The sequence below is a fragment of the Leptonychotes weddellii genome, chromosome 10, assembly GCF_054177405.1.
Source record: "Leptonychotes weddellii isolate Sample4059 chromosome 10, ASM5417740v2, whole genome shotgun sequence".
In the NCBI taxonomy this organism is placed as follows: Eukaryota; Metazoa; Chordata; class Mammalia; order Carnivora; family Phocidae; genus Leptonychotes; species Leptonychotes weddellii.
The window spans coordinates 14,286,233-14,300,622 of NC_138378.1; the positions used below are offsets into that span (position 1 = coordinate 14,286,233).

Genomic DNA, 14,390 nt, shown 5'->3' on the forward strand with positions numbered 1-14,390 from the left:
GTTTGACTTATTTCACTCAACATAATACCCTCCAGTTCCATCCATGTCGTTGCAAATGGCAAGATCTCATTCCTTTTGATGGCTGCATAATATTCCATTGTATATATATACCACATCTTCTTTATCCAGTCATGTGCCAGATACTGTTTTACAGCACTTTTCATGTTTGAAATAACTGAATCCTCTCAACTTGAGTCCTAAAAGGTGGCTATTATTATTGTCCCATTCTACAGATGAGATTATAGGGCCCAGAGAGATTAATTATTTTACCCAAGTTTATCTGGCAACAGAGCACAAGCTCCATCCTGATCCTTTCTTTTTTTTTTTTTTAAGATTTTACTTTTAAGTAATCTCTACACCCAGAATGGGGCTCGAACTCACGACCCTGAGATCAAGATTTGCATGCTCTTCTGACTGAGCCAGCCAGACACCCCTGTCCTGATCTTGATCTCAATGACACTTGATTCATAATTCACAGGGTCAAAGTGAAAATGAGTTAGTAGTTCTCAACTGGGGGAGACTTGGGGCCCTCAGGGGACATTTGACAGTATCTGCAGACCTTTTTGGCTGTCACTCCTACAGGGGTGCTACTGGTATCTCATGGGTAGAGGCCAGGGATGTGGCTAAACAGTATACACAACAGCCCCCACAAAAAAAGATTATCCAGTCCCAAATATCTGCTGAGGTGGCCGTTGGCCATGCCATCACCAGAGACCGCGTCACCTCCCAAGTCCTGAATTCACTTAGATCCTGACTCCTATCCTTCCAGCCCACTTCATTGAGTGCTACCACTGCAAAAATTCTCTCATCCCACCATGGCTGTCAATTCCCTGACCCCCACTTCTTAATATCTATCACCATGGCCCCTAATTGCTGGAGTACCACGGGGCTGCCTTCCATCCTGAGCTTTGAACTTGTCCTCCTGATAACTTCCCCCTGGATGTCTACAGTCCTCTCGAGGTTTGCCAAAGTCCAAATGGTCTCTTGGTTCATCTCCATGGCTACCAGCATCTCAGCCTCTACCTGTTTTCCCTCCATCTTCCTCAACTCAGTAAGTCCTGTCACTCAAAGGAAAAATGTAGGTTTCATCCTTGACCCTTCCCGTCCCCCCTCCCCCACATCCGATCAATCAGCAAATCCTGCGTGTTCTTCCTCCTCGCAGATGATCCAGTTTATCCCATCATGCCTTCGCCCCATCCTCCACCGTCCTACCCCCGCCTGGTGACAGTAACATTCTCAGGGGTCTGCCTCTCTGCACCCCTCTGAAACTCACTTTCTACCTAACATTCAGAGTAGTTTGTTAAAAACAGTAGTCTGATTTTCACTCTTTTTACAGAAGTAGCAATGAAAATAAAATCCAAATTTCTGACTGTGGCCTACATGACTGTATGCTCATGATTTGGTGTCTGCCCATAACCGTCTTCATCTCATGCAACACCCCCTCCCCCCCCATCTCACGACCTTATTCTTCTTTCTCGAACACACAAACCTCCCCTGCCTCAGGGCTTTTGCATGAGTTATTTCTGGCTGGAATGTTTTTCTCTTGGCTTTTAAATGTTCTATTTTCTTTCATCCGTTGGGTCTTAGCACAAAGGTCCCCACTTCAGAGAGGCTGTCTCTGTTGGCCAACCTATTAAAATAGGCCCCTTTTCAGTTACGCTCTATTGTAATACTTGCTGAGTTCAAAAATGTAGTTATCCCCTTTATTGTATACTTGGTTACTGTCAGCTCCCACATGCCCTTATGCACACGTGCATGCGCACTCCTACGAAACCTCTGGGAGGGCAGAGCTCTTGTTCTCTGCTGCATCCCCAGCACTTAGAACAGTCACTGGCACACACTAGGCTCTCAGTGCCCAAATAAATGGACCATAGTCCCCATTCTTGATGAAGAAACTGAGGCCCAGGTAGGTTAAGGGATCTGGGCAAAGCCACAGAAGGAGGAGGTGGTGGAGCTGAGAGTTGAGCCTAGGTGTGAGGCTTATCTCTTGCCAGGGAGCCCCGCCCACCTCTCAGCCCCTCCTGGGCCTGGCACGGACCTCCCAGCAGCATCTCCTGCAGCAGGTTGTCGATCTTGGCCATGCCGAAGAGCTTGATAAACTGGATCTGCTCGATCATCTGCCAGGTGATGCTCTGCAGGGTGGGCAGCAGGAGCAGAAGCTCACCGAAGCGGCCGCGGGAGTCGTACTGGCGGTCATTGATGTAGTCCTCCAGGCTCACCTGCACCTGGGAGCGCAGCCGCTTGATCTTGCCCGGGTCGCTCAGCCCCTTGGCATCTGCAATGGGAGGGCATGGGCGAGGGTCCGGCTGGAGCATCTGGGGAGCCAGGACCCAGATCTCTCCTGACTCCTGAGGCCCTGACAGGGGACCTAGTGGCCCAAGGTCACTTGTGGAGTCCTTAGCAGTGCTGGGACCAGGATTCGGGGTCCTCAAGAACCAGGGTACACTAACACATTTATAGCTTCCTGGATGCAGGCAGAAGCATTTCTGTCATATTTCCTGAGATGCAGAACTGGGAGATGGGGGGTGGAAGGGGGTGGGTGGGCAGGACTTCAGGAACATACCCATGAGGGCACCTAGCAACCTCCTCATTACACATGGGGAAAATGAGGCAGGGAGCAGGGAAAGGACTTGGCCCAGGTCATGCATCTAGCGGTTGGCAGATCCATAATGGGGACTTGGGGCTCCTGATCACAGTTGAGGTCCCACTGACCAGACATCAGCATATGTTGCTTCTCTTAGAAGAGTCTCCCCGCTTCCCTCCTCCCTTGCCTGTGTCATCTTGGGGTCTCAGCTTAGGTTTCACCTCCTCCAGGAAGCCTTCTCTGTTCCACCCTCCCAAGCCTGCTTTATGAGTGTCCATCATGCCCTAGATTCCTGTGGTTCTTTTGTCACTACTGGCCACAGAGCACGTAACTGTCTCTTCCACTAGATTATGAGCTCTGGACGGGCAGGCATGTCTTGTTTGTCGTTTTAAACCCACTACCTAGCATCATGCATGGTCAATATTTGTTGAATAGATAACTAGATGAAGGGATGGTTAGATGAATGGAAGAATGAATGAATGAAAAAAAAATCAAGGAATAAATTCTAGATCCTTAACCTAGAAGGGGATTCAAGTGATTGTCCAATAGTTAAACTCAACCTTCATAGAGGTCACACATTATTTCCTCTTTCATGGACAAAGTAAGTGGCAGAAAGAGAATTTCACCCACACTTCCAGTCCAGGGCTTGCTCCACCAAGCCACATTTGTGCATGATTTCATTCAGTCAACAAACATTTATGGAGCATCACCTACATGTCAGGCCCTATACTAGCCCCTCCGAGCCAGGTTGCTGGTCCTGACTCAGCATCAATAATTCTCCCCATTTTATTGAGCAATTACTATCTGTTCAGCTCCATGCTGAGCACTGCAGGGGATACAGCCTGGGTCAGGCTCTCAAGGAAACTAGAACCAGAAATCTTACTCTTCGAGAAATGGGGTGTGTGGTAGGCAAGAATATAGGCTTGAGACCTAGAGAGTCTGTAGTTCAAATCCAGGCTTTGCCATTTCCTGGTTGTGTGACTAATCTCCCTGCGCCTCAGTTCTCCTATCTGCAAAATGGAGATAGTAACCACTCCTACCTCAAAGGTACCACGTTGTAAGTAGTAAGTGACATAATCCACATAAAGTATTTAGAATGGTGTCTTAGTGAGTGTTCCATAAACTATGGTCATCTCCCTCTTCATTACTGTTATTACCAGGGGTGATCTCCACGTAGGTGGAGCCTAGCACCAAGGGCAGTGCCTGGCACGCAGTAGGTCCCCTCTAACGTGTAAGGTGGGAAGGAAGCAAGCAAGGCTCTGGAGTCCAGCATCTTGATATTGTGAAATGAAGTCAGGCTTTGCACAAAGACATAGCTACAAAGCCATTCTTTAACAATGCAGGTGGAAAGTCAGTAGATGGAATGGGGAGAGGAGAGGCGACAGAATATAAAGACAATCAGTAGAGACACTAAAATCGCAGTGAAAATTCAGGAAGAAGATGGGAGAGAAAAGATGGGAGTGGTGAGAGAGAAAAGTGAAACCCTTACCAAGGGCAGGAGGAAAAATGTGATCGAAAACAGCTAAATCAAGAAAGAGATGGCTTAGCCTTTTATTTAGAGCCAGAAGAAACCGTTAAAAGACTCAGAAATGGCTCCCCTGGGGAAGTAGACTTTAGCACGGGAAGTGGGGTACATTTTAAGTATGTGCAGACATTGTTTTGATAAAAAATTTTTGAGGGAAAGAAGAAAAGATGAAAGGAAAGAAAAGAAGGACGATAGGAGGTCAGGAGAGGAAGGAGGGAGGAGGGGACAGAAGGGAAAGGGGGAAAAGAACAGAACGAAGCCTCTGGAGTCTGTGGGCCTTGTCAAGTCACATCATCCCTCTGAACCTGGGTCTTCTTGATCTGTTAAATAGCTCATGCAAACAGCCTCGGCCAATTGTTGTACTGAAGAATGAGGCTGTCTGTGACTGCAGGGTACATAGCCCAGTAGGAGAGGTCTGACTGAGGGCCTGGAGCCTCAGGGGTGGGTGGGGGGCGTGGGCTGTACCTGGGTCAAAGAAGATGATGGCTTTGAGGCAGGCGTACTCGTTGTCATCGATCTGTAGCTCCTGGAAGGGCAGCACCAGCTCATCAAGGATGCGCATGGACACCCGACTCATCTCTGCCAGCTCTGGGCAGTGCCGAGGGACGATGTAGTCATTGCCTGGGTGGGTTGGGAAGGAAAGGGGATGAGGCCGCCACCTTGGGTGTACCCTTCTCCCCAGCTTTGGACAGCCCTTGCCCTTTGCAGTTGCAATGCCACTGGGACCCACGGGAGAGGGCGCATGGAGATTGTCATGCCCATTTTGCAGATGAGGAAGTGGAGGCCCAGATGAAAGGAATGAGTTGTTTGAAGTCACTGGAGTGGGTCTGGAGCCTGGCTTTCTAGGAGCCTTTCATATCACCCATGCTCCATTCTCCAATATGACCCGTAAGACTAGTGACATTCAAGGGTCACTTGGGAGGCACCAGTGCATCAAGGTTAAGGGCCCAGATTCTAGAACTAGACTGCCTGGGGTTGAAATCCAGTTCTGCAACTAACTAACCATATATATTTGGATAAATTACTTTCTGTGCCTCCATTTTTTCATCTGTAAAATGGGGATAAATAATAGAGATTACCTCATAGGGTTGTCGTATTAAAGGCGTAATGTTTGCAAAGTACTCAGACTAGTATCTGGCCTGCAGTGTGATCTACATAAGCATTTAAAGTAATACATAAACACGCCATGGAAGCATAAGTGACATAGACCGGGGGCTGTGCCCTTCCTGGCGGCCTCTTGCCCCCGATCCAGAAAGCACACCAGAGCGCACGAGCAATTCCACGGATAACCCCGACTGTGCTCTAACTTTAATGCTGGAGAACTTCCATTCCTTGCGTCCACATTTCCTTGCATCTGAGTGGAGGATCCAGCTGGGAACACTGGGAAAAGGACATTCTTGATCTTTCTCCCTCGCCCCTGCATGCCACCTTGGAACTCTCCTGTGCCTGGGTGCATTCCACCCCGGGCCTGCCCTCTGCGGAGCCCTGGCTGGGGCAGGCGGCCTCCTTACCTAGAAGCAGAACGTCCTTGAACACCATGGACCGCTTGGTGGCTCCGAGCAGCAGGTGTTCACCAGCATGGGCTCTGAGCAGGGCCACCTGGAAGAGAGAAGGGATGGTGTCTGGCAGCTGCTCCCCTGGGAAGGTGTCTGTACCCCCTGGGAAGGCGCTCTTAGCCAACTCAATGACCCTGGGCAAGTCAACTTAATGCTTCCCTTGCCTTTACCTGCCTGAACTATAAAATAGGCATCAGAAAACTGCTGCTTCCTCCCATAACCGATAAAACCTGGAAAAGATTTAGCAGGAACCTGGAAGGGGAAAGAACGTGCACTCAGAGCTGGGAGGCCAAATGCTGACTTTATCGTTGAACCGCTGCGTCCTTGGGCAAGCTAAGCTGCCTCTTCCTTCTGGGCCTCATTTCTGTGCCTGATGAAACTTACCATTCTCAGTGTGTGTGTGTGTGTGTGTGTGTGTGTGTGTTTTCAGCAGAGGTTCAATGCCTTTCATCAGACTCTCAAGAGGGTCTATGAGCCAGAAAGTTCTAAAACTGTGGGTCCTGAATTCCAACCTATAGGCCAGCTGCAGATGATTATGAAGAGTACTTTATAAAATGCAGATTCTGAGGCCCTACTCCCAGAGACTCTGAGGCTGTATGTACGGGGTCGGGGGCGGGGGGGCCAAGGATCTGCATTTAACAAGCTCCCCAGCCGGTTCTGATGTGCAGTTGTGTTTGGGGAAATCACTGCTCTGGAAGATCTCCAGGACACCTGTTCACTCGACATTATAAGATTCTAGGGTTCTGAGAGTGAGTTCTAAGAGGTTGGACATGGATGTTGGTTCCCAAGGCCAAGTGTGAGTGCTGGCCTTGGCAGGGGATGAGCTTGACATATTCCTTCCCTGCCGAGAGACAAAGCAGCTTTGGCAGCCTGAAGTCCGAGGCAGGGACCCAGCCAGAAGGACGTTGTCTGTCCTTTCTGAACCATCGACTTTGGGGCTTGCAGCAGGCCCAAAGGACGGCAACATAGCAGCTGGTGAAAGTAGGAGCTGGCTGGTAGCCTCAAGGATCTTGTCTGCCAGGCTGGGTTGGGGAATTTGGGAGCTTTTTTAGCAGGCTAAGCTAGGAAGTAAAAATGCTTTTGTTCATTCATTCATTGGATTGTTCATTCTTTCAGTCATCAAATGTTAAGTGCCTACTAAGCGACAGGCACTTCGTAGGAAGGAAGGATGAGAGGGAGGGGGTGAGAGTCACGTGATAAAGAGCGATGGGACAAGAGGGGCTACATTAGATGGGGAGGTCAGAGAAAGTCACTCTAAGGAGATGGCATTGTCTAGGGCATGGAAGGCACATAGTAAACATTCAATAAATACTCATTTGAATGAAGAAAGGAAGGAATGGGTGAATGAATGAATGAATGAATGAATGGGCAAACTCGGTAACTCCCTCTCCAGATCTGGCAGCCACCTGCCCTTCTTCCTCTGTCCTCCCAGGGTTACATCTTGTAAGTATGACAAGAAAGAGGAGAACGGCAAATAGCCTTGCAGGTGAGAGGCCACTTTCCATGACCAGGACAAGGGAGGCCAAGGATGCTTATTACTGAGCACTTCCCATTCACCAGGCACTGCGGAGGGCTTTTGTCACTGACCCCGGTGGCTCTCAAACCCAGGGGCAGAAGCCCTGGAAGCAAATCCCAGCCCTGTGGCTGTCTTGCTCTGCAACCTGGGGCAGATCCCTTTCCCTCTCTAGACCTCAGCCCCTTTATTCGATGCTATCCAGCCTCCTAGGTTTCAATGGATTGATGTCCAAAACAAATCAAGAAGTGAACAAACTTGGAAAGTGGTTCCTGGGGCAATACCGACAGATTTGGGGTGTTCTTTGGAGGACAGTGCCCCCCCCCAGTTCTCCCAGGTGTGTCTCAACTCTCTTGGGCAAGATGGGCTCCTTATACACCATGAATGGGGAGCTGGGAACCCTCCTGACACGGAGGCTATTCCGGGGGTGGGCAGGCAGGGTGGGGGTGTTAATGATTGTCCCGTGTCGCTGGCCACCCGTCACTGCTCTCTAAGAATGCTCTGAGCCCCAGCCAGGGAGGTTTGGGTGGGAAATTGAGGTTAACAATTGCTCAGCTTGGGGGTATCTTATTGCCCTGCTGAGCCCCTGGGAAGGAACAGAAGGGATTAAACATTAATACAGACTCTCCAGCAGAGGGGACCAGGGCCAGCACAGAAGGAGCAGGGGAAAAGGCAGGGGCAGCTTGGCCGAGATCCCTGGCCTGTCGTCCTTGCCAAAGCAGGGAGGGATCCATGAGACAGAGCATCTGATCCAGGTCCCAGTGTGGGGGTGAGGACCAGCCAAACCAGTGTTTCCACAGTGTGTCCCCATAGGATACTAACAGGTGTTCCAAGAGAGTCTGGGGCTTAAGGGAGTTTGAGAAGCCCTGGGTCCCACAAAGTTCAGTGCCTTCCTTGCCTGAAGGACTTCTCAGAAACCTTCACAGACTAACACATGTCGCCAGTGTGTTGTGCAAACGTGCAAAACAGAGAAGCAAATGCACCAGGAGCTGATGTCTGGGGCACTGTCCAAGCTTCTCTCCGAGCTGAGAAGGTGACCCAGTCCAACAACACTTTCCCAGACAAGAGAGGCCTAGAGGTGCCTGGTCAGGAACGATCATTTGCAGTATCTCAGAAACTCACCTGTCCTCAGATGTGCGTGCCCCCCCCACACACACACACCCTCATCTTGCTGCACCAGCCTCTTCCCTCCCCCAGCAGCCCCAGGACAGTTTTGGTATTCCAAAGAAGGTACTTTGGGAAATAAAACGCTGAGTTAAACCATCTTGGTGGGATACAAGAATGAAAGTGACATTTAGGGAAGCCAGCTGTGGCCTGGGCCATGATGTAGATGCCGCATTACATGATTTATGCATTTTAAATGGTAATGTCTTTATTTTCTTCTGAAACAGATATTATAATTCCCACTTTACAGATAAGAAAACTGAGACTCAGAGAGAGGAAGCAATTTGTCCAAGATCACACAGAGCACCAGTCTCAGAGCCAGGGCTTTAGCTCAACTCTCATAATCCCTGGCCCTGGGGCCCTGTCCACATGCCCGCAGGAGAGCTGTCTGGTGCAGGAGTGTGGTGGCTAGGAGCCTGGACTTTGGAGCTTGCCTACCAAAGTACACTTGCATGCACAGTGTTCTAATCCCAGCTGTGCTGGATACTAGCTGTGTGACCTTGAGCAAGTTACTTAACCTCTCTGTGCCCCAATTGCATCACCTATAAAATGGGAATGATAATAGTACCTAACTCATAGGGCCACTGGATGGATTAGATGAGTTGAGATTTGTATGGTGATTTAAACAGCTCTGGGCACACATGAGCACCATGTGTGTTCTGTTAAACAGAATCAAACTAATCCGAGGCTATATCCCAGGTGGGCCAGCAGGACCCACCTGCCCAGCGTCCCCACTGCCCGCAGAGTGTCTGCTCTCACCTGGTCGTCCAGAGGGAGCTCGCAGAAAGCAGGAATGTACTTGGCCCACTCAACGAGCACCAGCAGCTGCTCCTTCATGGACTCGCACACGTCTGCGATGCTGGCGATCTTTTTCGCCCGAATGTCTCCGTTGATCCCGGAGACAGGGGAGGTGATCTGGCGGAAGTGAAGGACAATGCTGGGGATGGCCAGGCCCTCCCTACAGCCTCTGCCCCCTGTACAGAGCGCCGCCCCCCACCCCCACCCCACAGATAGTTTCCCTGTCAGGAAAAGGGGAGATGGACTATGGACGCTCAGGAGGAAGCTCGGGGGCAAATGAAGAGAAGAAAAGATGCTGACGAAGGCAGATATGAGGAAGGAGGGCTCCCCCTGGGCCTCTACCGGGTGCCTGCCCCCCACTTCCTCCTCTGCCAGCTCCTTGGAACCCCAAGGAAACCCTCAGCCCTATAAGAGAAGCAGGGGAAAAAAAATCATCATTCTCATCTGACAGGTGAAAAAACCACAACCCAGAGAGGTGCTGTGACTTGCCCAAGGTCACACAGCAAGGGATGGGCTGAGCCCGTTTGCCAAGCTGTCTACTTATCCACTAATCTGTTCTCTTAGGGCTAAACTGATCTCAGGCCCTCAGTGAAAGCCAACTCTGCCTGGCCTGCAGAATGTGTGCAAAAGGATGAACTAGAAAGTGCCACAGAGCGCCAGGCCTGGGTTCGAGTTCTGTCTTTGCTACTAAACTGGCTCAGTTTCCCTTCTGGGATATCCCAGGGCCCTTCAGACTGTTGCTCCAGGGCCTGGCTGGGGAAGACAGAGGTGGAGGCGAGACTCCTCTTTGGTGTGTGGGACCACCAGGTGGTAGAGGGTCATCCGATACCTGCTGGGACAGGACCTCGGCCTGCAGCAATGCGCTGATGGAGGGCAGGCTGCTGTCCTCATAGCTTGACCGGCGAGTGCTGATCCGGTCCCGCTCATTTTGCACAGCTGTGAGGAGGCAGAGAGAGGTGAGGATGGGGGTACAGGGATGGGGCGGAGGGGAGGGTGGTCCCCTGACTGCTGAGGAGCAGATGAGGTATGAGGGGAGAGAGTCTGACCCATAAGGAGATACTGCAGGGCTGACCTGGAGTAAAGGAAACACGGTTGGAGGTGGGAGGAGGGGCCATCCGGTGGGCAGAGCCTGGATCGGCATGCGGGAATGAGGGGAGACGGATTCCAACCCAGCGTGTGGAAGAACCTTCGAAGCACCAGAAAGGCCCCCCAGTACAATGGGATGTGGTGGGAGTGATCCACTGGTCCCTGGAGGGATGCAACATAGTGACGCCTTGGCAGAGGGTTTAAGATGGGTCTTGAGTATTGAAGAGGAGATCTATCTAGATGACAGATTTTTAAGCTCTGTTTTGGAAAAGGGTCCCTTTTGTTCCAGATGAAAGTGTGTAAAACAAGGAAAATGAATGGCCCTGGGTGACATGGAGATGGCCCAGGCATTCCTGAATACCGAGACAGAAGACCCGGAAAAGAGGATCTGGAGGCCCCCCTGCCCCGACAGTCTCATCCATCAGCAGGAGGCTAACCCTCCCTCTCAGAGACAGCACGAAAGAGCCCCGGCTCCCTCCTGCCCCATCGCTGGGCTCTCCTCCAGGAACTCAGAGCCCTGGGCCTCCACTAGGGCCTCCCTACTAGGGCCCCACACCTCCCTGCGCCTCCCCATCCGTGTCAGCCCTGGCCTAAGATAGAAGACGGACCTTCTGCGGCCCTGGCCCCATCCCCTGGAGTCCAAGAGGCCTCACTGTGGAATGAGGCTTTGCTGAAGCTGGCAGGAGACCCGGTGCCTGTCTGGAACTTGCCACTCACTCTCTCTGTGCTGGTACGAATCACATCCTCTCTCGGGGCCTCAGTTTCCCATCTATAAGCTTGTCCATCTCTCTTTCTCAGACCACCTCTGCTCATGCCCACATGCTGTCCGGAACCCCCGGCTCCGGGCTGGTCCCTGCTGCCTCTTCCCAGGAGCAGCTCAGGCTCTCCTCGCTGGTCTCTTTGCTTCTGGCCTCGCCCTGACTGTCCGGGCACCTCTCCGAAGACAAAGCCATCTGCTACAACCGAACCCGGTCACATCCCCCCACTGCTCAAAACCGGTGACTCCCCACCTCACGCGGAGCGAACCCCTTCGTCTAGGATCCCACTCTGCCCGCCAAGCTGCCGCTGCCCCCCTGCCTGGAATTCTGCTTCCCCCACAGCTTAGCTGCTTCTTCGCTTTGCGCCTGGCTCCGTGCAAACGTCACCTTCTCGGAGACACCCACTCTGACCACCCTGTCCGATGCGGCATTCCCTCCCTCAGGCTCTGCACTTTATGTCTCCTGCTTTCCTTCTCTTCGGGGGCCCTTATTGTAGAATCTCTTGTTCATTCCTTTACTCTCTGTCTCTCGATGGGAGGGAAAGCTCCAGAAAGCTAGAACTCCGTTCCTATTCACTGCTGCAGCCCCAGCGACTAGCACAGAGCTTGGCGCCCAGCAGGTGCTCAAGAAATGTCTGTTGAGTGAGCGAAAGAAGCTCTGATTCCTAGGTGGGCCCTATTTCTCAGTGGAATGTCCACTGCAGCCATTCAACTTTCTCTTGATTTCACACATCACTGAAATCAGAGAATGAAAGGCAGACAGCGTAAACCGAGCCCCAGCGTGAGTGGGCTAGGACGGCGGTCCCCAGGTCGGAAATCTCTCCTGACACCCACCGCCCCGGCCAGGGCCAGCCCCAGGGCCGCTCCCCTGCACACGTGGCGGCCCTGCTTGTGACACCCCTCCCAGCCACCAGCGCCCGCACCCACCAGGGCGCCGAGGGGAGGCGGGCCCAATAAAAGGGCTGCTGTCAGCAGCTGCGGATTGGGCTCCCCAAGGTTAGCCAGTGTTATCAGTGCCCAGCGCGAGCTCAGTCACGGAATGATGTTTTCCAAATGTTTGCTCAGTATTAGCAGGGTCGGGGACCTAATGTAACTTCTATTGAATATTAACCGACCCGGCCAGAGGAGGAGAGGAGGATGAGCCTGTCTTCCCCGAGAACCCCTGGACGGGGCCCATGGGGGGGCTGGGCCGGGGTTCTGAGGAAGGGCCCATCAGAGTGCCCCTGGCCCATGGCCAGCCTGTTCCTGCTGCACCCCAGCCCGGCTTCCTGGGTGGGCTTCCATCCAGGGGCTGAGCATTCGTCCTGGGTCTGCCAGCCGAGCCCCAGGTAGGTGTTGTCTCAGGTTATAGGACAGAATCGAGACCTGCTGTTGGGCCCACTGACCCCCAGCTTTCTCCCCAGAGTCTTTGTCCCTTCAGGGAACCCACTTCTGGCCACCATGGAATATCCTCTGGCCAAAGCTCACAGGCCTATGGGATTTGGAGCCCTTCCCTGTGGTCAAGGGGAAGTCTCAGGAATCTAGACCAGAGACGATGCCCCCAGGCCGAGCCCTCCCAGTTTCAGTCCAGGGAGCTTGGTGTGTGCCCAGCTCAGGGGAGCCTGACTCCACCCGATCATGTCGCCTGTCTGGCTTGAATTTCCCCATCTGTAAAGTAGGGAGGGGGTGGATTTGGTGACCTTGCCTCCATCTGGCCAGTCCATAAATCCTGTTGGCAGCACAGGCCTTCCTGTGGTCAGGGACCACTTCTGGGTTTCAATTCCCGAACCCTAAGCTATCAGAGAAGAGAAATGAAAACTTGCCCCAGCTCTCCTGATCACGGAGGCTTCCGCCGAGAATCTCTCTCGGTTTTGGGGACTTCCCACCAGGCTGACGAGGGGTGTCGGGACTACAAGACTTTGGTAGAACTGGTAATACTCTGTCTTCCCAGAGCCTGACCACCGTGACGACCGAACACCATGCCCCCCAGACCTATTCTCGAAGCCATCACGCAACTGCAGGTGCCAGGATCTTCCGGTTGACTGAGGCATGCAAATCAGCACCAACACTGACCAGCTCACACTCACGTGCCATCAGCCAATGCTCCCATCCTCCTGGCCTAAAGCCTCCTTCCCTGAGCCAAGAAGCTTGGCCTATTTTCGAGGCTACTAAAGCAGAATGGCCTGGGGCTCTCCCTCCCCTTCCAGGAGCCAGGATACGGGGCTGCAGCCTCCTTGGCAGCTCAGGTGGAGGACCAGGGAACAAAGACACATGCCCCCAGGGGGACTGGTAGATCAGTGAGTGGGTCGCTGGACTGCCAGAGCTGGAAGGCATCATTATCACCTCCTCATTTACAGACAGGAAAACCGGAGTCCAGAAGAAATGTCTCCAAAGTGACACCCGTGTCAACGACTCCGGATGTTTAGCAAGAGACATATATAAAGACTGACCACGTGTAGGCACCAGGCCCCGTACAACCTAGGCAGGCTGCCAATCCTTTTCCCACCTGCCTGCCACAAGGCCTGAAATTTTACCTCGAGAGCTTCATGCTCTGGAACCTGACACCTTAGGCTGTGGGGGAACAAAACCACTGGCTGTGAGAACCACAGATCCTGAGGCCCCTACATTGTATGCTGTCTTTCCCTTGCCTCCTACTGCTCATGTGTGTGTTATAGTCCCAGTTCTCACGTTCCTCATTCCACAAGGTGGTACCCAGCTTGAAGGAGAGGGTGTCAACCCCACTGAAAACTGGGGAGCCGGAGGGGGGCACTGCCCTTTGAAAAAGCTCCCCCTCCCGACCTGAGACCCTGCCCCCCACCCACCCAAGATCTGGGCGCTATCATTGTGGAGTTGGCAGCAGGAGGGGGCCTTGGAGCCCACCCAGGGCCTCATAGGGGTCAGCAGGCCCAAGTCCCCAACAGGACTCGTGAGCTCAAAGCAAGGCCCTGCAGGGACGACACACAGACCCACTTCCTAGGGAGAGGACAGGGGGAACAGGGGCTCCGAGGCAGAGACTGGGGGGAGTGCCCCTCCTTCACGGTTGGCTCGGGCAGCTGGTCCTGGTTCCTGTCCTTCGGTGGTGTGTGTGTACAGGACTAGACCAAGGGCCGGGCTGGTGGGCGAGGAGTGAGGGTCTGGTGCCAGAGCTGGGGAAGGTGAGCGGAGGGGAGAAGGAGGCGGAGTAGTTAAAGGATTTTTGCTTCCTGAGCTCGGGCTGCAAAAGTTGTAAACGTCCCTGAGGTCTGGAGGTCATAAAGGAGGGAACGTCGAGGTTTGGCCAGACAGCACCCAGCTCTAGTCTGAAGCACCGGGGACAAACCTCAGGGCTTGCACTGAGCAGCTGTGGGGCCTCAGGCAAGCTGCCGAACCATTCTGGGCCGCAGTCCCCTCATCCAGGAAAAGGGAGAATGACCATAGTGCCAGCCACA

The 14,390-nt window shown here is 52.8% G+C and overlaps 1 protein-coding gene across 2 annotated transcripts in view; it reads right to left on the reverse strand.

Annotated features, from left to right (window-relative positions):
• Positions 1 to 1,677: 1,677 nt before the first annotated feature.
• HNF4A (hepatocyte nuclear factor 4 alpha) overlaps positions 1,678 to 14,390 on the reverse strand; it is a 53,156-nt gene continuing 40,443 nt past the window's right edge. For both annotated transcript variants that reach the window (XM_081832704.1, XM_006734488.3), the window contains exons 4-8: positions 9,970 to 10,076; positions 9,102 to 9,257; positions 5,621 to 5,708; positions 4,575 to 4,730; positions 1,678 to 2,275 (exon numbers count right to left, since the gene is read on the reverse strand). In XM_081832704.1, the coding sequence (XP_081688830.1) occupies positions 1,968 to 2,275; positions 4,575 to 4,730; positions 5,621 to 5,708; positions 9,102 to 9,257; positions 9,970 to 10,076 (815 nt within the window). In that variant the 3' untranslated portion in view covers positions 1,678 to 1,967. The remainder of the gene's footprint in view (positions 2,276 to 4,574; positions 4,731 to 5,620; positions 5,709 to 9,101; positions 9,258 to 9,969; positions 10,077 to 14,390) is intronic.